Source organism: Megalobrama amblycephala, linkage group LG9 (genome assembly GCF_018812025.1).
Source record: "Megalobrama amblycephala isolate DHTTF-2021 linkage group LG9, ASM1881202v1, whole genome shotgun sequence".
In the NCBI taxonomy this organism is placed as follows: domain Eukaryota; kingdom Metazoa; phylum Chordata; class Actinopteri; order Cypriniformes; family Xenocyprididae; genus Megalobrama; species Megalobrama amblycephala.
In genome coordinates this window covers 38,773,974-38,801,288 of record NC_063052.1, presented here as the reverse complement: position 1 = coordinate 38,801,288, position 27,315 = coordinate 38,773,974, and the positions used below count along the sequence as shown (strand labels likewise).

The following is a 27,315-nucleotide window of genomic DNA, read 5'->3' as shown; positions in this document are numbered from 1 at the left end:
GACAAGAAGAATGCGCCTGATATTATACACTATAAGAGTAAACTGTTTTGGAAGATTTTTAGTGTTTTTGGATTCTTGTGCTTGGATAGAAAAACTTTAAACAGCAAGATGAAGAGTAAATTCTTATGGATATAAAATTAGCAACATGAGAAGCTCAAAACAGGAAACATAAATGTAGTGTTTGGTCTGAATGTCTGATAAATGCGAGTGAATCCATCACACGGAAGAGTGAATTAGCTGTTATTTTACTCAAACGTGGTTAATTTTAGGACGTTTCTAGAAAACAAATCCTCTAATTTTCAGAAATACGCAGTCTTGCGCTTTCCCTCCTAATGCAGGACGGATGAATTACTGTCTCAGTATAAACACACGGCCAAAAATGAACATCCATAAAAGTGAAAAACTGGCCCTCGTTACAAATGTTTATTCTTCACTCATCACTCTGTCCAGAGTTAAAACTGACAGGACATGTTTTAAGCGTATATACCCATCAATCATCAGTTAAAAGCATGAGTAAAGCAGGTTAGCGAGACACTTCCTGTGAGAGTGGGAATCATCATAGATCTGACTGTACGAATGACCACGACGAGCCTGTTTCATTTCGTCTCCAAGAGGAAGAAGTGGACATCGACATAGTCTCACGTCAAACACAATATAATTTACTAGTTAACCTGTTAGCATGCAAATAATCAGCCTTCCAGTAAATAATGTGTTACTGTAAAGGCTGATACATAAAATAACAGTTTATTGAAACTTGATACAAAATAATTATTGAATACATCAGGCTTTTATGGCTCATATAGTCTGATATAGTGAGAATATAGATAAAAAAAAAAAAAACAGTTGTTTGATTCAGAGGCCCAAACTGAGCAAAAATATGCAATTTGGTGTGGATGCTGATATTTATATGGACAAAACGTAAGATGAAATTATGATATTTGTAATGAGACCTTTATAGCACTATAGCGGATACATAAAATGCATATAAATATCAGTCGTCGTTCTATATCTGCCAATAACATGATATTTAAATGCTTAGTTTTATGATCAAATCTCTGTAGTTTTTAAACATATAATGCAATGCAATACAATGATGACTGACAGATTGAGAGAACTAATAAACCTTCCTCAATAATGTTGGTCCACATTATCTTTTATTTTTTGTTTTCATAACAGTCAAAGTTCAGAACTAACATGATTTAAGCTTGTTGATAAGTTTGTTGTAAAGGCGCTGCTGACAGCTATATGTAGCATGTAACATTATTTAACGTGTCATTCACGTGTGTACTAATAAAAGTGTATAATAAAATGTAGTAAAAAAAAAAAGAAAAAAAAAAAAGATATTTTTCCATATCATTAACACTGATATTTCTGAGGCACTAATAATAAAACTAACAAACACAAAATGTAATACTGTAAAAAATTCTCCTGGCAGTGCTTTAGTGATTTTCCTTCAGTTTTCAACTTCTTACATGGAGAAACACTGTTGACAAGTGAACAGCTTGTAAAACAATTGCGATCACTGCAACTGGTTTCATGTCATCTTTCTAGCATCGGCCAATAAAACGCTTTTATTATCAGAAGTCAGAGATATCGAGTTGGAACGCACATCACAACCCACTCTAATCATGAGCATGTCAAAAGTTTGTGGTCAGAAAGATCTTTTTTGTTGTTGTTGAAAGAAATTTTATTCAGCAAGGATGCATTAAATGGGTCCAAAGTGACAGTACAGACATTTATAATGTTACTTTCAAATAAATGCTGTTCTTTTAAACTTTCTGTTCATCAAAGAACCTTGAAAAATAAAATGTATCAGTTTCCACAAAAATATAAAACTGTTTTCAACATTGATAATAATCAGAAAAGTAGCAAATCAGCATATTTTCTGAAGGATCATGTGACACTGATGACTGGAGTAATGATGCTGAAAATTCAGCTTTGATCACAGGAATAAATTATATTTTATAATATATTCACATAGAAAACAGCTTTATTAAACTGTAATAATATTTCAGATTTTTTACTGTATTTTTGATCAAATAAATGCAGCCTTGGTGAGCAGAAGAGACTTCTTTCAAAAACATTAAAAAATCTTACCGACCCCAAACTTTTGACCAGTAGTGTGCAGTAAATGACATCTTACATTAAAGTGACTAGTGAGGAGTCAACATCAGATAAAGGCAAAGGCTGTGATATGCTGAAGCTGACAGCATTAAACAGGAAGTGATGTGGTTGGACTGGTGCTCATATAGGCAGTGCAAACTCATCCATCATGGTGAGCTGTCGGTCATTCATCCTCCAGTGATCTGTCCCTCTGTCTACGCTGGGTTAAAAACTGCTGGACCACCGACGGCCAATCAACAACGTTCTCCACGTGCACCTGTCCTCCAGACCTGGACATCGTGATCTGACCACCTGCACAGGAACAACACAAGACTGGTTGAGACTGACACCTGACAATGTCTACCTAACAAAACTTTTTTCAAAAGTTTTTGCTCAAAATGTAATATAACATAATATTTATTTATTCATGTATTTATTTATTTAATGCATGCAAATTGGCATATAAATATAAAAATGTAATTCATGTGCATTCACGTGGGTTATACATAAATATTTTTCATTATTCACTTACTCAAATGTGCATGCAGTTCCAAAGCATTTTTAATGGTTGTACTATTTCCTACTATTCCTTTCCTAACAGTTTAGATTGACTAAACAATAACAGAAAAGCATCTTCAACTATATGTTCTTTATTTAAACAATAAAAAATAAAAAGTTTAAATAATATAACATAATATAATATTCAATAATTCATGTATTTATTTTAGTGCTGTCAAATCAATTAATCGCGATTAATCACATCTAACCTAAAAGACAGATGCCATGACAACACTAGTTACATAAATAAATTATTGCTGTTAAATTAACTAATTGCAATTAATGACATCTAACCTAAAAGATAGATTTGATTAATTGATTTGACAGCGCTAATTATATAAATAAGTGCTGTCAAATAAATTAATCGCAATTAATTGTATCTATATTTTAGGTTAGATGTGATTAATCGCATCTGTCTTTAATTTTTAGGGCCAGCAAATGCTATTTTTATGGCAAACTAAGAGTAACAATAACAAAAAAACTTCAATAATTAAATAAAATATAATAATTTAACAATATTTTTCATACAATAATATAAAAATATAGCAATTATATAGGCTCCTTCTGTTTGATATTGAACATAAAATCTAAATTCTTCCAAAGAGAAGTGTTTTAAACAGGTCCAGTGTCATTTCTGAATAACACCATTGCTTAAATAATATAATCTAGTGGACGGGGTTAGTTTAAAACTGACCACATAAATGAATCTCCTACCAAAGCAGAAGAGAAGTGAATTGTGCCTGGGAAATGAGATGCACTTGCCCTCGGGGAGGATCTGCGTCCTCTTGTTCCTTCTGACCCAGCTGACAGATGTTTGAGCCAGATGATCTAGAGAACGAGAGTCAGACAAACCTTCAGCGTCTTCATCCTCGTTCGTCACATAACGACTCTCCACAGAACAGATCTTCCCTGAACAGAGAACAGGATACAGATATGTTTTCTATTCAGTAGGAGAAACAAACATGCAAACGTTCACGAATGAAAAGCGAATCATACCTGCACACTTGCAGAGAACCTTGATGGAGTAGAACAGGTTGGTGAACAGGTTGAACGGGGACGGAATTCCAGATTTGCGACACATATCGCGGATAAGAACTGCACGGCCGAACTTCCACTCCGTGTCGGATTGAGCCTGGATGCGCTGATACGTGTCGCTCATCATGGCAATGAGGAGGTTGACCAACACGATGAACGTCACGACCAGATACACGCCGAATACCATTTTAGCCAAAATGGCCGTCGCGGGAGGCGAGCATTCCACGACGGGAATTTTATCTGGTTCGGTTAAACCAAACAAGGCGAAGAAGAGCAGCACGGATATGTTTAACGGATCCGGCACTCTCACTTCCGTGGCGTTAACGGTGCTGTTGACACAATCCGGTGGATACAGCGGCTGGCATAGTGCTGTGAGACTTAGTGTGAAGGCGGTGTGGAACAACATGAGGATCACGGCGAACCGACATAGATCCTTTATCAAGTCTCGGATGATTATGGCCCACGGGCCGAATAAGTGATGGAAAGTCAGGAACTCCAGCAGCTGGATGAAGCCGAGCGTCATGGCGACAGCCAGAAAGACGTTCCGCACGAACAGGCAGTGCAGGTGATTCAGTGGCCAGAGATGGCTGACGACCGCCAGCAGGTGGCACAGTAGAGCCGCGGCAGAAAAACCCAGGAGGAGAAGACGAATCCAGGCTAATCCAGTGCGCTTACCTGGGAGAGTCAACTCGGAAACCAGCATTCCACAAAGCCAGATCAGCAACAGACACTCGGACCAGCCGGGCACCAGACGGCCCTGGGATAGAGGATTGATGGGTGGGTACACGATAGTCAGGATGAACAGGGCCAACAAGAAGAGGTGTGACACCAGGTGGCTCATGAACTTCACAATTGGGATGGTGCTGAAGCTGTGTGGAAAATGATTACACACATTTCTCAATCAGGACACACACAAACATACACATGTTTGTTTCACTATATTCGTGAGGACATCTCATAGACTTCTGTTGATTTTATATCAGATTAATAATATTTTCTATGGGCCCTAACCCTAAACATACTCTACACAGAAACATGTACAAGCACTAGATTTAAAAACATGTTTTGGCCGATTTATAAGCCTTTTTAACTAGTGAGGACCAGTAAAATGTCTTCAGTAGTTGGTTTTCACAATATTTCACTATATAAGTGAGGACATTTGTCCCTCACAATTATAGCCAAACCTGTACGCACACACACATGTATGTATATGGTTTACGGGAACTCTCCATAGATGTAATGGATTTTATCCTGTACAAACTGTATATTCTATCCCTTTAAACTACCCCTAAACCTTCCCATCACAGAAAATTTTCTGCATTTTTTGAATTAAAAAAAAATACCGTTTAGTATTTAGTTTTTTAAGCCATTTGGTTTACGAGGACACAGGAAATGTCCATGTTTACGTTATAATAACCATGTTATTATACACATTTGTGTCCTCATAAACCATATATATACAAGAACAGAGACACACAAAGTATCGTATCGTGAGATTAGTGTCATATATCGAACCAATTGTTACACCCCTACTAAAACTATTAAAACTTAAACTAAAATTAAAAAAGATTTTTATATTTTCCATTTTCATTTCAGTTAGAGTTTTTGTGTGCTTTTGTCATTATTAGCTTTTTTTTTTAAATGTCTATTTAGTTTTTATTAATTTTTATGTTTTAGTTTTAGTCAATTTAGTACTTCAACTTAAACTAAATGAAAATTAGAATTTTTTAAATACATTTTATTTTATTCCAATTAATGTTTTTTTTATTTCAATTAAAGAGACAGTTCACCCAAAAATGAAAATTCTGTCATCAATTATTCGCTCTCATGTTGATCCAATCCCATAAGATTTTTAGTGTTAGTTATCAGTAACAACACTGATTAGCTGTGAAGTGAATGTAAATGCAGAGTTTCCTCAGAAAGACTGTACCTGTGTCTGAGCAGCCACAGCGGAAGGCAGATAAGCAAACAGAAGAACAGCAGCAGGATCTTCCAGGAGTCCAACTGCAGGCTTCCGTACCACACGTCCGTCAGGTACGTCTGCACCGCCGAATGGGACACCACAGCTTTCTGCTGGCACTCGATCAGGCAGTCCAGCACGCTGGCACCCCGATGATCCATGGCCCTGAGAATCGGACCTGCGCCGTGACCCCCGGCTGAGGAGGCTAAGGTCAGGAGATCAGAGGCCATGACCTCACAATGACGAGCGGCTGCGTGCAGGTCCACTGAACGCTCCTTCTCTCTGAGTGCGGCCAGAGTCAGAGCTCGCGAGAGACGGACGGACGTATCCAGAGGAGCGGGAGAATGAAGGACCAACTCCTCCAGAGCCAGATTATCATTCATCCGTCCGCACACCATCAGATTGAACACAAACTACAAAACATAAAACAAAATAATCCACTTCTGATATCATGGGGAAAAAAAAGCTAAATGATGCAACTTCAATTGGTTTATTTGCAGCAGAAAAAGTTTCAACAAGTTTTTAAAGCTAGAAATCTTCCTCTGAGCCTCTTCTGCTCATGTTCATTAAAGGTGACCAATAATGCTTCTTTCATAAAATGTAAAAGTCTCTGGTGTCCTCAGAATGTCTATGAAGTTTCAGCTCAAAATCCCCCACAGATCATTTATTATAGCTTGTCAAATTTGACCATATTTGGGTGTGAGCAAAAACACGCTGTTTTTGTGTGTGTCCCTTTAAATGCAAATGAGCTGCTGCTCCCGCCCCCTTTCCAGAAGAGGGCGGAGCTTTAACAGCTCAACAACAACAAAGCTGGAGAATGTCACGCAGCCAAAATGAGGATTGTCAGTAACGGTGTTCAGCCTTACATTGTTCAAACCGGAGTCGACACTGATGGAAAGACTCAGGAAGAAGTTACAACTTTTAGAATGAAACTGGACGTTTCTGAATGGTTAGTGGATAAATTTATGTAGTTGCTGTGGAGTTGATTCAACTCATCGACTACCATGTGCCGTCATGTTCATCTTTTTTCGTTGAATTGACCCTCGTTTGTGAAGCAGTCCGGCGTAAAATGACGGCATGTCAACAACACTCTACTACAACAGCTCTTCCTCTTCTCTAAAGCAGCCCAACATGGCCCCGCCCCCTTTGTTGTGTGTTCTAGGGGGCGGGGTTTATGTAAATTTTAGCGTTAGTGATGTCACCAACCCTGGAAGAAGCTCGTTGTAATCCCTACAAGCCGTTTGTTGTAGTCCTTAAACAGAGATTTCTGTAAAAGAAAATATCTCCCTTTGCATTGAACTTTGAGTGTCGTACACACTAATTACACACTAACTGAAGTTAAAAAAGTGAAATCATAATCAAGGACTCCTTTAATGATCCTTTATGACTTACTCACACTGTCCTGACTTCACTCAGTGACTCTCATCTAAGGTTCATATAAATCACAGACACAGAATGAGTCTCACCTTCTTGTCGTCCAGCAGACGGAGAGTGTTCTTCTCTCTTCTAAGCAGGAAGATGACGGCAGCCTCGTGGTTCTCCTGAGCGGCCAACTGCAGCGGAGTCCGTCCGGCACAACACTCAGCACACGCTGACGCTCCGCTCTCCACCAGCAAAGACAAAACCTCCAGACAGCCGGCCTGAGCGGCGTAATGCAGTGCCGTCCAGCCACTCTGAAGACAGACCAGAGCTGATTCAGTGTTACATCAGTATTACTCTAACAGTCAAAAAAGATGCATTAAATCCATCGATTAAAGTGACAGTTAACATGTTAGACTACTACGGTAAGTAAGCATCCATTCACTCACCACTTACTCTGTCTATGAGATACAATTGAGATTGAGGTTTTTCTTCTCACCGTGTCGGTGTGATTGATTTCCGCTCCCTGTCCCAGCAGGACTCTCACCATGGCCACGTGTCCGTGTGCGGCGGCCAGATGCAGACAGGTGCGTCCCCATTTGTCGGTCAGGTGCAGCAGAGAAGCAGAGCGGCTGAGCAGCAGTCCAACCACAGCCGTGTGTCCGCTCTGAGCCGCCAGGTGGAGAGGACTGGAGCCCTGAAACACATGAGGGTCGGTCAGTCACTACTGCGCTCTAACATCACGCTTCAGACCGCAGACGTGCTTCTGATCTCTTGCCTGAATGTTTGTTTCTGCATCAGCCTGAACGCCAGGAGAATTCAGCAGCAACCGAACCACGTTCTCATGACCGGACTGAGCCGCCAGGTGCAGGGGAGTGTAACCTGACTGAACACACACACAAACACACAATACTGTACATTAATGACTTCAAATGTCAAATGTCCTTAAAACAGGATAACTAAGCTTGAGAAGGAAAATTACCATAAGATATTGGGTTTTGTTTTGAGAGAATATATATACTGAATATTTTATACTTCCTTTAAACAGCAAAAGCAGCTGAAGTAGCTCATAAACACAAAATTGTGTATTTACACAGACTGTTTAATGTAACAAACGCATTTACAACTGTCGAAAAAAATATTAAATTAGCATTTGAAATATTATAAATATTATGAATTAAAAGATGAAAGAATATAATATGTAAGAAAATATAAATGTTTAAATTTGTATAATAATATTTATTTTTAATATTTTACTGTTTTCTGAATTAAGAGCCTAATCAGAATAAACTTGACTGTGTAAATATGTATTTATTTAGATAAATATGTGTAAAAAATAATGTATGTTATATAAATATATATGTAATATGTGTAACAAACAATTGAAGGATAACTTCTATAAAAAGTAAAGAAAAAAAAGTTTTAAAAAAAATTACAAAAATAATTTCTTACCAATTTTTCCCACTTTTTTAAGCATAACTGTCACTACATTAATTATTTTTTATTTTCTAATAGCCATTTTCTGCAGTGTCTCTCTGTGTAAGCATTTTTTGTGAAACATTATGTATTGTCAAAAGCGCTAAATAAATAAAACGCATTTAATTGAATTGAGTGAAATTGTGGCGTCGTGTCACCTCAGCTAACGGCTGTTGTCTCTTCATGTCATCTTTGCCGCTGCTGTTGCCGCTGTTGTTTGGGAATTCGCTGCGTATTGTGGCTGGAACTTCAGTCAGGATTTCTCTCATAAAGTCCACCTGTCCGAAACAGGCTGCCACATGCAGAGCAGTTAATCCTGTCTACACACACACACACACACACACACACACACACAGAGAGAGAGAGATGGTTCACTCACATTCAAAGAGTTTCATTTATAAGCAGAGGTCATGTGTTCATATGAAGCACCTTGGAGCTTTGGATCTTCAGTGAAACGCTTCCTTTCAGCACCTCCAGAATATGAGTGTGTCCGTTCTTGGCTGCCAAATGAATGGCTGTCATGCCCTCCTAAAAGGGTCAAAGGTCAGTGGAATTATCAATGTTCTTTATTATACTTCTCATACGAGTCTATAACTGTGAATCTTACCACATCCTCCTCTTTCACTGAAGCTCCGGCCTCCAGAAGCACTTTCACCACCTCCGTGTGTCCACCAGCGGCAGCCAGATGCAGCGGGCACAAGCCGTTAGCCTGGAGAGAGATCGCTTTAGTCAGAAAGAGCATAAGATATACAGGGTAACTATAGTTAACCAAAACTAAAACCATAAAAAACTATTTTAGTTGCATGAAATAAAATCAAGGTTAACTGAAATAAAATATATAAAAAAAATTGAAAATTGGAAATTTTATTTCAGCTAGTTGCCAAGGTAACATTCCTCATTTACATTTAGTTTAATATGGTGTAATAAAATTACTAAAACTGAAATAAACCCTATATAGACATATTTTTTTTTAAATATTTGAAACCATGAAAAATATTTATTATTTGAAATGAAATAAATGGTAACTGGAAAAAAAAAAAACTAAACATTTTATTTCAACTAGTTGCTAAGGCAACATTTTAATTTTCATTTAGTTTAAATTAATGTACTAAAACTAAAACTTAAATAAAATATATACACTATTTAGACATATTTAAAAATAAATAAAACCATAAAAATATTTTTGAAATAAAATAAATGTTAACTGAAATAAAATAAAATAAAATATAAAAAACTTAAATGTATTCTATTTCAGCTAGCTGCCAAGGAAACACTTCTTATTTTCATTTTGTTTAAAATAACTAAAACTGAAATAAAAATTCATAAACACTATACAGACATAAAAAAAAACCTAAAACCATAAAAAACATTTTCGTTACTTGAAATAAAATGTTAACTAAAATAAAATATAAACAACCTTTTATACCTTTAAACGTATTTTATTTTAGCTAGTTGCTGACTTTTTCCCATTTTCATTTAGTTAAACGATGTACTAAAATAAAATTTTGAAATAAAAAATAATAAACACTGTATAGATTAAAAAAATAATTAATTAAAATAATTTGGAAAATGAAAAATAAAAACTACTTCAAAACTTTTTTTTATTAATGTTAAATGATCTAAATGATACTAAAATAATAAAACATAAAATGATGTCATTTCCTAACCGGCAGTCCCCTTTAACCCTTGAGTTCCTGACCTTGTTGTTGAGTGTGAGCGGTCCTCCTTGATTAAATGTGAGCAGTTCTCTGATGACAGCCGCGCTGCCTTTAGCCGCAGCGATGTGTGTGCAGGTCGTGCCCTCCATGTTGGCTAGTGTGGCTAATTCAGGCCTGTGTCTCAAAAACAGCTTCACCACCTCAGAGTGATCGTTCTCCGCCGCCAGATGAAGAGGAGTCTGTCCGTGCTGAAACACAACCAAACCGCTGTCACAGCACTAAACGATCAATCATCTGTCAGCCTATAAAGAGTTGTGAACTGGAGCAATAGGAGAAGCCAACTGACCCTAACATATAAAGACTTATTTTGAGAATATTCTGTATATCAAATATCTTACACTATGTTTCACAGCAATCTAAGCTTGGTTTCACTTTGCTGACAAGTCCATTTTTGAAGTTAAACGCATTAAAAAAAGGGCCAGATCATAATATTGGGGGATTTGAGGGTGGATACTGTGCGTGATGTTATCTGAAATCATGACACTCACGATATCTACGGCAGTGATGTCAGCTTTCAGGTTTAATAGGCTGCTGCAGACGTCCAGCTGCCCGCTGATGGCTGCTAAATGAAGAGGCGTCTGCTTTCTCTGTGAAAAGAGACGTCCAGTTGAATTTCTCTGGCTTTAAGACCAAATTATATCAGAGCTCGGCTCTTACCAGAGAGAGCGCATCAACACTGGCCTGATGGGTCTCCACCAGTAACCGGACGAGCCGCGCCGACCCGGTCCGAGCGCTGAGGTGCAGAGGTGTCAGGCCCAGTTTAGTCTTGGTGTTCACAAAGGCCTTATGGGACAGCAGGATATCCACGATGTCTTGATGGCCTTGTTCTGCAGCCAGATGGATGGCGGCCTTCCCCTCCTGTTGATATTTCACATAAATCACAATTCATGATTGATAAAGTTCTACAGAACATTCAGAACCATAAAAAAACTTAAAGTCTCAAAATAAAATTTAAAGTGCCCGTATTATGCTCAGGCTCCTAATTTTGTCTCCTACAATACATTTACATGTATCCAAGTTCAAAAAACACTTTAATTTTCTCATAATATACACTGCAGCATCAGCTCTTTTCTCACAGTGTCTGAAATAAACTAAAATCTTAATACATTCTATAATAGTATTTAAACAATACTAAAGTAACACTGATCCAGTCGAGGCAGTAATAAGCTGGTGTTGAGTGATTAATGGTCTCTCTGACCTCATCAAACACGTCCACTCTGGCATTGTTCTGCAGCAGGACCCTCACGACCTCTGTGTGACCCTGCTCTGCGGCCAACAGCAGCGGCGACCAGCCATTCTGAATGATACATGTCAACATATGCACAAAACAAATCAATACACAAACTTCAATTACAACTTTAAAGTGGAGCTACTGTACCAAACTGACAGAAAACATGCAAAATAACTGTTTGCATACAGGGTTATTGTTGTTAACTAAAACTATTATTAAAACCATTTTTGTTGATTAAAATAAAGCTAAAATGATACAAAATAAAATATAATTATTAGATGAAAAACTTTAAATAAATGAAAATTAGGCAAGTTACCCTGCCAACTAACTGAAATCATTTCAAGCACTTGAATTAACTGGAAATTAATAAAACTGAACGAAGACTAAAACAAAAATTATTTAAATTAAATTATACAACTTTTTAAAAAATACATTTTACAAATAAATAAAATTAAAAATAAATTAAACCTAAAAAGTCATATTTAAAAGTGACAAAAGCACATAAACAATTACTAAAAATTTAAATATAATTAAATATAATATATATATATATATATATATATATATATATATATATATATATATATATATGGAGGAATTTTTTCCTAAAAAGTGAAGTAAAAATAATGAAACTACATGTTAATAAGATCATTTGCATGTTTTAAAAATGGGTTAAGTACAAAAAAAGCTGATGGACCCCATTGACTTCCATAGTATTTTTTTTTTTTGGAAGTCAATGGGGTCCATCAACTGTTTGGTTACCAATATTCTTCAAAATATCTTTTTTTGTGTTCAGCAGAAGAAAGAAATTCATACTGGTTTGGAACAACATGAGGGTGAGTAAATGATGAGAGAATTTTCATTTTTGGGTAAACTATCCCTTTAATAAAGTGTCAGATCACTCTGAGATCATTCTGAGATGTGAAGCACATCTCGTGTTCTGTGTTTATTCGTACCTTGGCGTGTTTGTTGATGGCAGTCTGGAGCTGGTTGGTGGGGACGTTACTGAGCATCTCCTGAAGAACGGCAGTATTTCCCACCCTGGCACTGTAATGAAGAGGTGTCTCTCCACTCTGAGAAAAGTTCAGAATACTAACTTACTTCATACTGATCAGTGTGTGTGTTCTCAAACATGCATCGTACGACACACACCTGTCGGGTGACGGCAGTAATGTCAGCATGATGCTCCATTAGGATCTTAATGATGCAGATGTCCTCGTCCGTCTTATGCACTGTGTCCCTCCTGAGCTCAGCTGCCAGGTGCAGTGGCGTCTCGCCGTTCTGCAGGGGGCGCCAAACCACCACCACACACAAGCAAAGCATGCTGGGTTTCATTTGTCTCAGGTGCATTTGTAGTTTATTACGTCATTATCATTCCATGTATCTTTGAATCTGACCTGGTTCCCTTCACGGACGCAGAGCTCCGCCTCCTCACGGCTTCTCTCATTGGTCAGAGAGTTTAAAATCTCCTTCACTACATGAGCGTGACATTGACGCACCGCAACATGGAGAGAGTTTTCATCAAACTGAATAAAAAGAAAATAGATATGAAACAATACATAGACAGACAGATAGACATAATGACTGCAAATAAAATAAAAAAATAAAATAAATTATATATATATATATATAAAATCCTAGTATGGCTTTATCTTATATTTTATGAAATATATTAAAATACATTTTTATAAAAAATATTAATATAAGATATTAAAAGGTAAGCACTGAATATATGTATATATACCTTTAATATCAATTTTGTGTTTTAGAAATTAAATTTAACCCCCCCCCACACACACACTTTTTAACGACAGACAAATTAAATGATATTAAATTAATATAATTTTTAACTACAATTTTTTATTATATATTTACTCAAAATTACTCAAAAATGATTATTTGACAGTTTGTCGATATTGTATAATATATACAACCTCTTTATAAATTGTTACCGTTTTTTTTTTAAATTTATATATATATATATATATATATATATATATATATATATATATATATATATATATATATATATATATGATTATATATTACTAATGAGGTTGTATGTATTAACATTAGCCATCATAAACTAATGCTGTACAATTTTTTTTTATATATAAATTTTATTGTTTAATTTTTTCTACCTTAAGATACAGTATCTCTCCAGGAAGGTGATGTTTGGTACCTTTGATTTCCAGGTGACGTCTCCGCCCTCCTGGATCAGCGCTTGTATCATTTGCAGAGCGCCGTGACGCGCGGCTACATGCATAGCGGTCTCTCCGTTCTGATTAGAGGGGAAAACAGTTTCAGTGCCATGTTTCAATACATCCAGTGGTGGGTATAACTGTGTGACCCAGTGACGCCCCCTTCTGCCCGACCTCCTGCTCTGCGTTCACATCCGCGCCGCTCTTCAGAAGCATCTCAGCCACCCTTACACCGTCCTTCACTCTCGCTGCGATGTGCAGAGGGGTTTCCTGTGCCTGTATAGAGGGGTGAAGGAAGACACACACATGAACGAAGAGTTTGCTTTCGTTCGTTGTAAATCCAACGCACACACCAACTAAACCATTGTTTTTTTTTTTAAATAAATACTGTAACAAATGTATTACTTATTGTTAGTTAATTTTAGTTAATGCATTAACTCTATTTCTTACCTCTATCTCTTTAAAATTAGCTGAGATGATCCTTTTAAATAATATCATCTCACTGAACTCTGATACAGATTTCTTCATGATAAATCATCTAAACAGATCCATACAGGTGTTTTTGTTACCTTTCCTCCTTTGAGCTGCACATGTGCCCCGAATCCCAGTAACATCTGCACCACCTGCGGCTTGCAGTTCTCCACTGCGATGTGAAGAGCTGTCTGTCCGTCTTTAGCGGTGGCGTCTACATGCGCCCCCTTCTGGAGCAGAGCCTTCACCACAGCTGTGTGGCCTCTCTTAGCCGCGGCGTGAAGACAAACCGCTCCTGACTGCCCAAAATTACGCAACATACAAATATACACAATAAGACATTTTATACATATGTTTAGTCACAAACTATTCAGAAAACAGGATCTAAACAGCTGTTATAATATAAAACAAGATTTGATCTTTAGGCCTTCACACTTGTGATAATTAATCTACTAATCTAAACTAATTTCTCTGATGTGTTCAGTACCTTGTTTGGCATGTACAACGGGACACCTTTCCTCAGGAGCATGAGAGCAGTCGCAGGGTGACCACATTGGGACGCAATATGCAAAAGTGTGTTGCCGTCCTGAACGGGATCATCATTCATTAGAAACATGTTTATGGATTACAACACATGGAAATATCACAAGACCATAGGAGAGAAACAATGACATATGAGATCTCTTCATCTCTCAGTTGTTGTTTTCTAGACAGCAATTACATTAATTATAGGATTATGTTTGAAAACAAACAGAAATTTCTGCTGAAATCTCCTGCTTCTTAGATGTTTCTCCTCAGAAACAGATCCCATTCATTCATACTCTTACTGTTGGACAACTTTCGACTCATTTGTGTCTGTTTATTCTCAACTTTAAATTTTTTTTTATGCATTTAGCACGTGTAAGCAATAACACATGGTTTGAAAGCGGGTCACCTTCGTTCTTGCTAACACACATGACTTGAATTTCTCGGTGAGGATCTCGACGACATTGGTGTGTCCCTGCTCTGCAGCGATGTGTAGAGGAGATCTGTCCATCTGAGACAGAAGAGAAGAAAAGAAGTGAACAAATCTACCACATGACAAAAACACACCTCTAGAATGGATGGATGGATGGATGAGCAGGAGAATAAATAAATAAATAGATGGATGGGCAGAAGGATGGATGGATGGATGGATGGATGGATGGATGGATGGGCAGAAGAATACATTAATGGATGGATGGTGGGATGAGCAGAAGAATAAATAAATAAATGGATGGATGGATGGATGGATGGATGGGCAGAAGAATAAATTAATGGATGAATGGTGGGATGAGCAGAAGGATAAATAAATGGATGGATGGATGGATGGGCAGAAGAATAAATTAATGGATGGATGGTGGGATGAGCAGAAGAATAAATAAATAAATGGATGGATGGATCGATGGATGGATGGGATGGGCAGAAGAATAATAAATGGATGGATGAATGAACGAATGGACTGATGGATTTGATGGACAGAGATAGATAGATGGAAAGGAAGGATGGGCAGAAGAATAATTTAATGGATGGATGGATTGGATGGGCAGAAGAAGAAATTAATGGATGGATGGATGAACAGATGGATGGACAGATAGATGGATAAATGGGATGGATGGAATGGATGGATGGGCAGAAGAAGAAATTAATGGATAGATGTCTGGATGGATGGATGGATGGATGATGGATTGGATGGGCGGAAGAATAAATTAATGGATAGGTGGATGGATGGACTGGATGGGATGGATGAATGGATTAGATTGGATTGGATGTAATGGATGGATTGGATTGGACTGAATAGGATGGGATGGAAGGATTGGATGGATGAACGGACTGATGAACAGACTGACTGGATGGATGGACAGATAGATGGATAAATGGGATGGATGGAATGGATTGTTGGGCAGAAGAAGAAATTAATGGATGGATGGATGGATTGGATGGGCAGAAGAATAAATGAATGGATGGATGGATGGATGGATGGATGGATAGATGGATGGATGGGCAGAAGAAGAAATTAATGGATGGATGGATGGATGGATTGGATGGGCAGAAGAATAAATGAATGGATGGATGGATGGATTGGATGGGAAGAAGAATAAATGAATGGATGGATGGGCAGAAGAAGAAATTAATGGATGGATGGGTGGATAGATTGAATGGATGGATGGATGAAAATTGTTTCAAAGAAACAGCAAGAAACTAATTGAACTAATTGAAACATCAAATTGTGAATTAAAAAGACTGAAAATAGTATTTTCTTGTAAAATATACTCCAATAATCTTTGTTTTATTTACAATTTCGAAAAACTTTTTTTTACATTGTACAGTATTTGAGAGCTCCTGTTTACTTCTGATGATTCATATTGAAACTGATTATTTAATTATAATGTTTTCTCTTGTATATTTCCTCTCTTTGTCTCACCTTGTCTAAGATGTTAGGACTGGCCTTGCAGAGGTATAAAAACTTCAGCATGTTCTCGTCTCCTTCCAGAGCGGCGATGTGCAGAGGAGTCTGCCACTCATTCTGTAAACGAACAAGGCATGCTGGGTAATTAGCTCAACACCATGCTGTCGATTCCAGTTGGAGAAATCTCACAGAAATGGAAATCTGCATGTCGACTCACACAATGCTTGCGTTTCAAACAGCAGCACAGCACTGACTCATATGTTCTGTGTATTAGCAAACCCCAATTCCCTTTTATTGGTTTCAGTGCTGTAAATAACGTGAGTGTGTGCGCTTCAAACGAAGATGAAGCACTCAGATGCTCTCTAATGAATACAGTCATCTAATGAATGATGAATAACTGATCAGAAAGCACTTAAACATGAAACACAATCCATCAGAGTGCTTCTTCAGTTTAGGAATATTACTGTACGATGCACATAATCTTCTACAAGTTCACATTTGCTGTCAGTTCATCCGTCGCTGACCTTTAACAGGATAAACATCTTTCTCCATCCATCCACCCTTCAACCCTAAACACCCTTCAAACTCAACCTTTACTCCTTTCCAAACCTCACAGAAAACTCAAGATTGTTCCAGAAACAATCCCAGCTGTCCCAGCAGATTTTAAAGCTAACGCTCAGTGACAGTGAAGGCTGGCTTCTTTCCTGACATTTCAAAGAAGGATTTTTGTGTGTAACCCTTTTTCACATTGTCTGAAGAGAAATAACCAGATCTTCATACCTCAGCCGTCTAATGTTAGCATACTGTCTCCAAAACTAGAGAAATATGAATGTATATGTCAACAGGTCCTTTTATATTCATGACTTTGGGCTCTAGGGCACAGGCTGATGGTCCTATCTATGCAATCTGCAAGCAATCACATCATTAGAGTTCCTCTGAACCCCCTCCACCTCCCCAGCTCCATCTGCATAAAACTGAACATGTAAAAAATAATAGCAAATTCAAAATATGAATAAAAACTATAATAGTATGCAAGTAACATTAAAATAGCACTGGAGAGAAATCCTTCATCTGCGCAGGATGTGTCTGAACTGATCTGAATAATCACACTATCTTGTCTCTGATCATCCTTACAGGATAATTCTCACGGATGTTTTTGAGACTGCTGATGGTCTTCCACTCCAGACGGGGGAAGGAAGGACCATTAACATGGAGACATAATTGGTGATCAATTGATAGGGGCAATAATGTCAACAAGGCCCTTGGGCACAAACTCTGCTTTTTCCTTACACAAAATGCTTCCAAAATCCATTATCTCACTTCTATCCATTATTTCTGTCATTATTTCTGATATTTCTGTCATTGTCTTATGTCTGTTCCTGACTGTACAACTGTAGTGGAAAATGCAGATGAGTACATGCACTGCCTTACAGAAACCTGGAATACAATTGCAGGAAAAAATATGTTTGGATTTACCTGGATTCAAGACACGTCAATAGACAAACAATCTGCTTAAATACAAATTATGATACATTTCCATTCAAAAGTATGTGAATCCCCAAGCTAATGACTTCTCCAAAAGTTAACTGGAATTAGGATAGGCTTTCTCAAGCCAACATCAAAGTTTGTCTTGACAAACTTTTTTATCTAGTATCTTTTGAATTAGGATAATCACATTAGGGTATCATGATTCCTGTTTTTCCCTGATGTTAATCTTGTTTGGTAAAGTCATCTGTACACCAATTGAAGCTCAACAGAAGTTGGTTGATGCAACAGGACAACAACTCAAAGAACAGGACAAATCACTAGAAAAGCCTTGTGCATGCATTTTGCTTGTTCTTTGTGTTGGTGTGTGTGAGTTTCTGTGTCCTCCTTACATTCTGAGAGTCAGGATGCGCACCAAACTCCACCAGAACTATGGCCATCTCTACATCTTTCCGTCTGCAGCAGTAACATTAAAATAGCACTGGAGAGAAATCGGTCATCTGCACAGGATGTGTCTGAACGGATCTGAATAATCACACTATCTTGTCTCTGATCATCCTTACAGGATAATTGTCACGGATGTTTTTGAGACGGTTGATGGTCTTCCACTCCAGACGGGGGAAGGAAGCACCATTAACATGGAGACATAATTGGTGATCAATTGAAAGGGGCAATAATGTCAACAAGGCCCTTGGGCACAAACTCTGCTTTTTCCTTACACAAAATGCTTCCAAAATCCATTATCTCACTTCTATCCATTATTTCTGTCATTATTTCTGATATTTCTGTCATTGTCTTATGTCTGTTCCTGGCTGTACAACTGTAGTGGAAAATGCAGATGAGTACATGCACTGCCTTACAGAAACCTGGAATACAATTGCAGGAAAAAATATGTTTGGATTTACCTGGATTCAAGACACGTCAATAGACAAACAATCTGCTTAAATACAAATTATGATACATTTCCATTCAAAAGTATGTGAATCCCTAAGCTAATGACTTCTCCAAAAGTTAACTGGAATTAGGCCATGTGTCCACCAGAGAGTTTTTTCCAGCTGCTAGCATACTTTTTCAATTGTTTTCAATGGGAATGCCGCGTTTTTTAAACGCCAGGAGTGTAACGAGGCGCTGAGCTTCTTTTTCACGCTCAAGCGCTGAGAGCTCTGCGTTTTTTACTGGTCGCCTCGAGTTGAAGAATGCTCAACTTTGAGTAAAACGCTGCGCTCATCACTGTCACTTTTTAGCCAGCCATCCAATCAGAGTGGAGGAGGGGCGGGACAAATACTACACCGGCCAACCGTCACAACATTCTTGCTGTACAACAACAAAAAACAAACAGAGAACGGAACAAAATGGATGAGAAATTAATATTGCTGCTCTCCGAAAATACATAGCAAAGTAATTTCACATTGTGTTTACATTTTAAGTCTGAAACAAATTACCTGCAAAATCAGTTATAAGTAACAGTGCCGCGGATATTCCGTATCATAGCAACAAAGCGTCTCAACGGAAAAAAACGCTGCGCTGCAGAAGCGCTCTCAAGCGCTCACAGACGGGCGTTTTAAGCAGAGCGCCTAGTGTTTTCAGCTGGCTAAAAACTCTTCGGTGGACACACGGCCTTAGGATAGGCTTTCTCAAGCCAACATCAAAGTTTGTCTTGACAAACTTTTTTATCTAGTATCTTTTGAATTAGGATAATCACATTAGGGTATCATGATTCCTGTTTTTCCCTGATGTTAATCTTGTTTGGTAAAGTCATTTGTACACCAATTAAAGCTCAACAGAAGTTGGTTGATGCAACAGGACAACAACTCAAAGAACAGGACAAATCACTAGAAAAGCCTTGTGCATGCATTTTGCTTGTTCTTTGTGTTGGTGTGTGTGAGTTTCTGTGTCCTCCTTACATTCTGAGAGTCAGGATTCGCACCAAACTCCACCAGGACTTTGGCCATCTCTACATCTTTCCGTCTGCAGCAGATGTGAAGCGCAGTGTCTCCGTTCACCTGGAAACACAATTCAACCATCACAATACAAACCAGATGCATTCATACAGTTCATGATGAGATGCAAAATTGGGTCATATTGTTTCAAAACAAACTAATTTGTTTATGGGTTTGATGTTATGGGTCAATGACAAATGAGGATGTGTCTTTTGAAAATTTAGTTTAAAAACGCACATGCAACATTTTTTGGAAGTGCAATCTTTAACTTTAATTAGTGTGTAATTTTGCTGTTTGAGCAGAAACATCTGCAAAGTTACAACGCTCAAAGTTCAATGCAAAGGGAGATCACTTGAATCACTATTTAAGGACTACAACAAACGGCTGGTAGGGACTACAGTGAGCTTCTTCCCGGGTTGGTGACATCACTAACCCTAAAATGTACATAAACCCCGCCCCCGAGAACACAAAACAAAGGGGGCGGGGCCATGTTGGGCTGCTTTAGAGAAGAGGAAGAGTTGTTGTAGTCAAGTGTTGTTGACATGCCGTCATTTTACGCCGGACTGCTTCACAAACGAGGGTCAATTCAACACAAAAGATTAACATGACGACACGTGCTAGTGGATGAGTTGAATCAACTCCACAGCAACTACATAAATTTATCCACTAACCATTCAGAATTTTTAGTATAACAAGTACAAAATTAGTGCACGAAAATAGAGCACTTTAAGTACATTATAGAAGTGTACTTTTTTTTTTCACCTGGGAGCATTAAGAGTGAATTTTTTGTGCTAAATTCACACACTAATAAAAGAAATAATAATGAAAGTTTTATTGAAAATTTCAGTCTTTTTCAATGAGACTTGTTTCTTTTTTACATTTTGACCTGTTGTCATTATCTGTATGAACTTCATTTTAATGTATTTATAAATAGCTTAATAGATCTGTGGAAAAAAATATGAGCAAAGTGTAAAGAGTTTCCCTTCAAGAGCTTTTAATTTGAAGAAAACTAAATTACATTAAACCATAATTGAAAACATGCTTGTCAGCTCCACAAATGGACGTTTAGAAATAAAAGACCTTTTACATTATAGTAACTTAACTCCACTTCATAAACCATTCAAATAATGATCGTATGAATGTGATCCTCAGGTTTGGAAAGTCATGTGGTGCTTACTGTCTTCACAGCTCTGAGCTGAGGCTCTGATTGGCCGGAGAGGAGTTCCCGCACAATCCCAATATTCCCGGCTTCGACAGCCAGCAGCAGTGGAAGGCAGCCATCCTGGATGGACAGGAAAACAGTCTCAGACCTTTCCAACAATACGTGTTTTGTCAAGCATAGTAAAAGATTTGATTCTAAAACCAAAGTAAGGTTTTGTAGTATGAAACATGGCTCCTCCCACTAGGGGGAGGAGCCAACGAAAGAAAACAGGAGCGTCTGTACCTTGTCTGGCGTTAGACGAGCATCTTTGCTGCTGAACTTGAGCAGCGTTTGCACGACTCCGAGTCCTCCGGTCGCTCGAGACGCTGCGTAATGCAGGGGCAACTGATGACTGGGCTGGAAGTGAACAAGAGTTAAATGAGATCAGTGTGAGAATAAAATACAATAAAAATACTGCGTAACTCATGCTTTTTAGACATGTTAATACCATGGTATTCTTTTAAGTACACGATGTAGCATGTAAACTTTTAAGAGATTCAAACACAAAATGTTTTAACTGTTGTTTTTATCTCTAGAGGGTTTGAAAATAAAACATTAAGTGCTATGGAAACAACTTGATATATCATTGTGATGTTTCTCTCGAAAAAAATTGAACTTTTATAGAAGACTAAATTTCACAAATCAATGGAAAACTTACACCTTACAATAAGATCAAATTGGTTAATATTAACTAAAATGAGTCATATATTTGTTACAGTACTTATTGTTTGTTAACTATTCATTGATAATTCATGTTAGCTCAAGTCCATGAAATAATGTTAACAGATACAACTTTTAATTTTAATAATTTATTAGTAAATGTTGAAATTAAAGGTCCCGTTTTTCGTGTTTTTTTGAAGCTTTGATTGTGTTTATAGTGTGCAATATGACATGTGTTCATGTTTCGCGTGTAAAAAAACACAGTATTTTTCACATAATTTACTTATCTGTATACCGCTGTTTCCACTGTCATAAAAACGGGCTCAAGACTTCCTTGTTCTATGAAGTCCCTCCTTCAGAAATACGTAACGAGTTCTTATTGTGCCAGCGGTTCCTGTGTTGTGATTCGACAGCAGTTTAGCGCATCTTGCCCGGAAAGGTCACGCCTCTTACCATAACGGGGAGATGCACGCGCTCAGTGTTATTGTAAACATGTCTTTAATTTTACCCTATCAATTTGAGCCGGAATCAGACCCAGTGATTGGACTGCGGGATGAAAATAACAGCGTTTCGACGACATGGCGACAAACACACTCTACAAACGCAACTCTTGTGTATTCCTGTGGGCGGAGGTTAGTCAAAAAACTGTTTTAGTGACGTCATTAAAGAAGGAAGTAGAGGGATGTAGTCCAAACTGGCCGTTCGATGTAGGCGACTTCTGTTAAATAAAATATCTCGCTTGGCATTGAACTTTGAGCTTTAAAATTTTACAGACTTTATTTATACTCTAACAACAACATTACACACTAACTAAAGTTTGAAACATGGGATCACGAAGAACGGGACCTTTAATGTTTAAAAAAAATGAAGCCTCTTTGTAAAGTGTTACAGAACCCTTTAAAAACTGCCGCACTGTAAGATAAACACTCAAGTGGAGACTGTAAACATAATCAGAAGCAGTTTTGAGGAGTCGTGCCCATTTCCTGTACAAACAGGAAACATTTTCTGAGATGTGTTTCATGTTGTTGGTCATGATCATGCATTCAGAGGTCAGCAAATAATCACATTAAAAGACTACATTACCACAATACAATGCCATTTACATTATTAAAAGTGCAACAGTAAGAAATGTGTAAGGGATGGCCATGTATAACTCGGTACAGAGGTTTAAAAGTTTACTGCAAATAGTTTTTTATAATATTTTTGTCTTGTTTTCCAGTATAAATACCTAACAATTCATAAATCAAGATAACATTTACTTTACAAGGAAAATAACAAGATTATAAGACTTGTTTTCTGAAAAATTTATCAAAAAAATGAAGTGAGTTTGTGCTTAAAACAAGAAAAATATCTTATTTTCCCTTTGAATTAAGTTGATTTTCTGACCCCACTGACAGACATTTTTTCTTGCTTTGAGCATAAAAACATTTTTCAGAAAACAAGACTTAATATCTTAAATGTATCTTGATGTAAAAGGACCTATTATGCCAATTTTTGCAAGATGATTACAATATAAGTCTCTGATGTCCCCAGAGAGTGTATGTGAAGTTTTAGCTCAAAATACCCCACAGATCATTTTTTTATAGTATGGTAAAATTGCCACTTTTTGGGTGTGAGCAAAAATGCACCAATTTTGCGTGTGCCCCTTTAAATGCAAATGAACTGGGGCGGGAGTAGTGGGAGATGTTCAGTTTGAACCAGAGTCGGACAATGATGCCTACAGAGCCAGAGAATATGTGCTGCATGGAGAACAGGTATAGTTTAGTTTAATGTCATTTTAACTTATGTTGTCATCTTGCTTTTATCCACTATTAGCACAAACCCCGTCTGAATGATGGCCAAAACTTTACTGATGAGTTTTATGAAGTTTATTGTATATCACACAAAAGATGAAGCGTCCGTTTTCACTCTAGAAAATCACCTTGTTCTGACACACTGCTTATGATTTATGGGGATTTAAAAAAAAGGAGTGGGTGGATTTTTATCATTATAGGGTGGTTGTGTTCACACACAGCCAAAACACATTTATGTGTAAAAGTGAATTTACACATAAAGTGAATTTTGCAAAATAGGTCCCCTTTAAGATATTTGTACTGGAAAAAATAATAAATTTTTGAGTGATTAATGTATTTAAATGCAAAGATTAAACTATTACTAACATTTGTTTGAATTTGTTTGTTTTTCTCCACACAGAACACAGATATGTCAGCGTTGGCTCAATGCGATCATGTGAAGATGGGTAAATTGAACATCTTACCCCTGCTGGTAAATTGGGATCAGTTTTTCTTGCCAGTAGTTTGACGATCTCGTCTTTGGAGTGAGCTGCAGCGACGTGTAACGCTGATCTGCCATCCTGATCAACAAAAACACACAAACTGGCTAATACTACAACAACTGCTATTTAGAGACATATGCCTCTGTTTTTCTAAGGAATAATATAGATTTTAATCTGAAATGTTGAACTATGGCCTAAAGTACTTTTTGGGTTCATTCATAACACTGATAAAATAAGGAGAAACTTGTTCATTTGTGTGAGAAACATTCTAGTGATCATCTCTGAAATGTTGTAAAATTGTTGTAAACCTCCTCATCTAACAAAATATGATCTGAAAACATTTTTCTAACATTCCCATTTAGTAGTTGAAAATGATATTTCTGAATATTCTTTTAAATGTTTTAAAAACCTTTTTCTGGAACATTCCATTTTATAATTTTTTTTAACATTCTTGGAACGTTACCTTTGAATGTTCCCTGAACATTCTGAAACGAGCTGTAACATTTAAAAAATGTTAGACAAACTCTGAATGTATGTTCTATTACTGGAAAAATGTTTGATCATAACCTTGCCAGAACGTTCTCTGTTAGCTGGTTCCATTGTTTATCTTGACCTCATTGTCTTTTTCTCTTTCACTATGAGCTTTCTTGAAGTCTTTGAAGAAGGTTATAATGCTGGCAGAGGTTATCCAAGGACAGCTTTAAGTCACTGACACAAATTCACTCTAATAGTTCAGTGAATCGCCTTTACACACAAACACACACACACACGCACAGCTGGACGGACATTCCAGCAGAATCGCCAAGAGATACTGAATGACCAATCATCTCGTAAGCTTTCGAGCAAATGAAGAAAGCTGTCGTCCCTTCATATAAATACCAGTCACAAACTGGACACATAGTTTGCACCCACATTACCACAGTTCAAGATGAATGTTGTTTCTCTAAAGCAGACGGCTGGTAAATTTAGATTTATTGTATGTCATTTTTGGTATTGGAAATGTCTATGCTACCCTGTCAAAAGAGAACTGCATGTAAAGCATGTAAATTTCAGCTGTTTACAGTAGGGAACATGCTAATGCTGCTGTAACTTTATAGTGTGGTGAACCACAAAGAAACTCAACTCACAATTGAAACTCAACCCTCTTAGCACTTTTCTATATGACCGTCATTAGTTAAAAACATTGTATCAAGTAATGAAATGGAATCTGGATGGAACCACCACTAAAATTCCAACAGGGTTTCCATGCCAACCGAACTGTGGCAGGAACAGTTTGGGCTTAAAAACACTGAAAGACAGACACAGATTTTATATATCTATATAGCTTTATAATGGTAGTGAATGGGGGCGCGATTATATGTGTGCAGAGCATTGCAAATCAATTCTGAGATTACATTCAGTTATGATGATGACTTAGAAGAAAGCTGCCTATTTAAGCAATAGATAGCAAGGGAGCTCACTAGGTTTTAGAACACTTATAGAAACTAGGACAAGAAAATGCACCTCATACTTTCCTTGACGTTAAAATGCAGACAGTCGAGGAATCTCCTGTGTTCTCTGATCTACTTCAGTCTGAACCACAGTGCGTCAAAGACACCGGATCACCTGAAGAAACCCCTAAACGCCGTGAACACACAGTGAAGAGCATTCCAGACACTTTCAAAGATTGATGGAAGATATTACGCAGAGGAATATTTTAGTGAATCACTTCGGACTAGTCCCAGAGAGGTTTCCATTCCTAAACTCCTGCACATTTTCAACCAACCGGTTTGACCCCCTATCCCACGAATGACTGATTCACGCGTTGCTCACACCACAATGTCCAAAAGTAGTATCTCAAAACTGTAGGGTAATTCGGGGGATCACGTGACGCATCGTACGTGATGGCTGCTGATCTTTAGAGCTCCTAGCACGCTCCCTCTTTTATCAATATTTAACAGGTTAAAGTTTACAATCTAACAGTCTAAACACACCTTTAAACAAGATGAATGCCAACAAGAAGGCTGCATCCTCGCCCGCAAAAACCCCGACTGGAAAACGGATGAAATCTTCAATTTGCAGTGAAGACATGGCGGACGCCATTTCTCTGGCTTTAGCGAAACAACAAGATACGTTGGAAGAAGTTGTCCGGAACGCAGTGCATATTGCGATGAAAGATGTGACACAGTGCATGCAGTCACTGACTGCCGAATTTCAGTCACAGATGGCCGTTGTGCGCGGGCTTATCGACAAAGTGGACAATATCCAACGCGAGACCAGAGGCCTGAAACAAGACGTTGTCGGCTGCAAATCAGATGTGTCTAAATTTCAAGCAAAGCTGGCAGAATTGGAAGATCGAGAAAGACGCAATAATGTTCGACTTGTTGGTCTCGCACCGAACCGTGAGGGAGGCGACGCGATACGCTTTCTTACAGAAATGCTTCCAAAGTGGATCCCCTCGCTCTCAAACAGGCCGATAGAGATCGAAAGAGCCCACCGCATCTATGGACAGCAGAGGTCCACGGAGACGGGTCGCACTATGATTTTTAAAGTGCTGAGATATCAAGACCGTCAGTCTATCTTAGATGGGGCAAGAGAGCTGAGCAAGAGGGGACCAATTCTGGATGGCGAGAATCGGCTGAAATTCTTTGCTGACTACAGCGCCTACACCTCGCAAAGGCGGAGAAGTTTTGCGGATACACGGAAGGAGTTACGAGCTTCAGGAATCCAATCTTTTTTGATCTACCCAGCCACTCTGCGCGTTATGCACAACGGTGAGAAACTGTCTTTCTCTTCCCCACAAGAAGCAGAGGAGTTCCGACTTCAGATCGCAGACACTTCGCGGGCAAAACGGCAGCTGACTTTCGGCGATGTCAATCCATACGAGATGGACACGGATCAAACTGATAATTAACCAGCCATCGTAACTGGTAGGACTGTTCATGGAACTGTATGGTTAAGGACATTCTACATTTACTTTGGCTAAACACAGGCTACCAATAAGTTAAATGCCGTTTCATTACGTTCAGGATTTCTTTCTTGTTCAGGGCAGCACAAAATTTGAGAGTAGCCTATATAACGCAGAAAGGCGTGCTTTTACTTGAACGTGTTCGATTGTTCCTGTTAACTTTTGTTTCTGACATCTAAGTCACACACGAGAGGGAGCGGGTGAGTTTCAGATCAGTGGAACGTATGATACTGTCACGGTTCCGATACACAAGTTGGGGAATATCTA

General features: G+C 38.0%; 1 protein-coding gene across 3 annotated transcripts in view; it reads right to left on the bottom strand.

Moving 5' to 3' along the window:
- Positions 1 to 1,999: 1,999 nt before the first annotated feature.
- Positions 2,000 to 27,315, bottom strand: part of trpn1 (transient receptor potential cation channel, subfamily N, member 1) — a 34,019-nt gene continuing 8,703 nt past the window's right edge. For 2 of the 3 annotated variants that reach the window (XM_048203131.1, XM_048203132.1), the window contains 27 exons: positions 24,084 to 24,179; positions 21,410 to 21,523; positions 21,143 to 21,247; positions 19,930 to 20,028; positions 16,556 to 16,657; positions 15,047 to 15,148; positions 14,600 to 14,698; positions 14,211 to 14,411; positions 13,816 to 13,917; positions 13,623 to 13,721; positions 12,838 to 12,966; positions 12,593 to 12,721; positions 12,397 to 12,513; positions 11,408 to 11,506; positions 10,867 to 11,067; positions 10,698 to 10,796; positions 10,191 to 10,397; positions 9,099 to 9,200; positions 8,921 to 9,019; positions 8,650 to 8,811; positions 7,794 to 7,901; positions 7,515 to 7,712; positions 7,123 to 7,329; positions 5,627 to 6,069; positions 3,658 to 4,565; positions 3,424 to 3,570; positions 2,000 to 2,415 (listed from right to left, as the gene is read on the bottom strand). In XM_048203131.1, coding sequence (XP_048059088.1) covers positions 2,288 to 2,415; positions 3,424 to 3,570; positions 3,658 to 4,565; positions 5,627 to 6,069; positions 7,123 to 7,329; positions 7,515 to 7,712; positions 7,794 to 7,901; positions 8,650 to 8,811; positions 8,921 to 9,019; positions 9,099 to 9,200; positions 10,191 to 10,397; positions 10,698 to 10,796; positions 10,867 to 11,067; positions 11,408 to 11,506; positions 12,397 to 12,513; positions 12,593 to 12,721; positions 12,838 to 12,966; positions 13,623 to 13,721; positions 13,816 to 13,917; positions 14,211 to 14,411; positions 14,600 to 14,698; positions 15,047 to 15,148; positions 16,556 to 16,657; positions 19,930 to 20,028; positions 21,143 to 21,247; positions 21,410 to 21,523; positions 24,084 to 24,179 — 4,602 coding nt within the window. In that variant the 3' untranslated portion in view covers positions 2,000 to 2,287. The remainder of the gene's footprint in view (positions 2,416 to 3,423; positions 3,571 to 3,657; positions 4,566 to 5,626; positions 6,070 to 7,122; positions 7,330 to 7,514; positions 7,713 to 7,793; positions 7,902 to 8,649; positions 8,812 to 8,920; positions 9,020 to 9,098; positions 9,201 to 10,190; positions 10,398 to 10,697; positions 10,797 to 10,866; positions 11,068 to 11,407; positions 11,507 to 12,396; positions 12,514 to 12,592; positions 12,722 to 12,837; positions 12,967 to 13,622; positions 13,722 to 13,815; positions 13,918 to 14,210; positions 14,412 to 14,599; positions 14,699 to 15,046; positions 15,149 to 16,555; positions 16,658 to 19,929; positions 20,029 to 21,142; positions 21,248 to 21,409; positions 21,524 to 24,083; positions 24,180 to 27,315) is intronic. The other variant, XM_048203133.1, reaches the window with a different exon arrangement.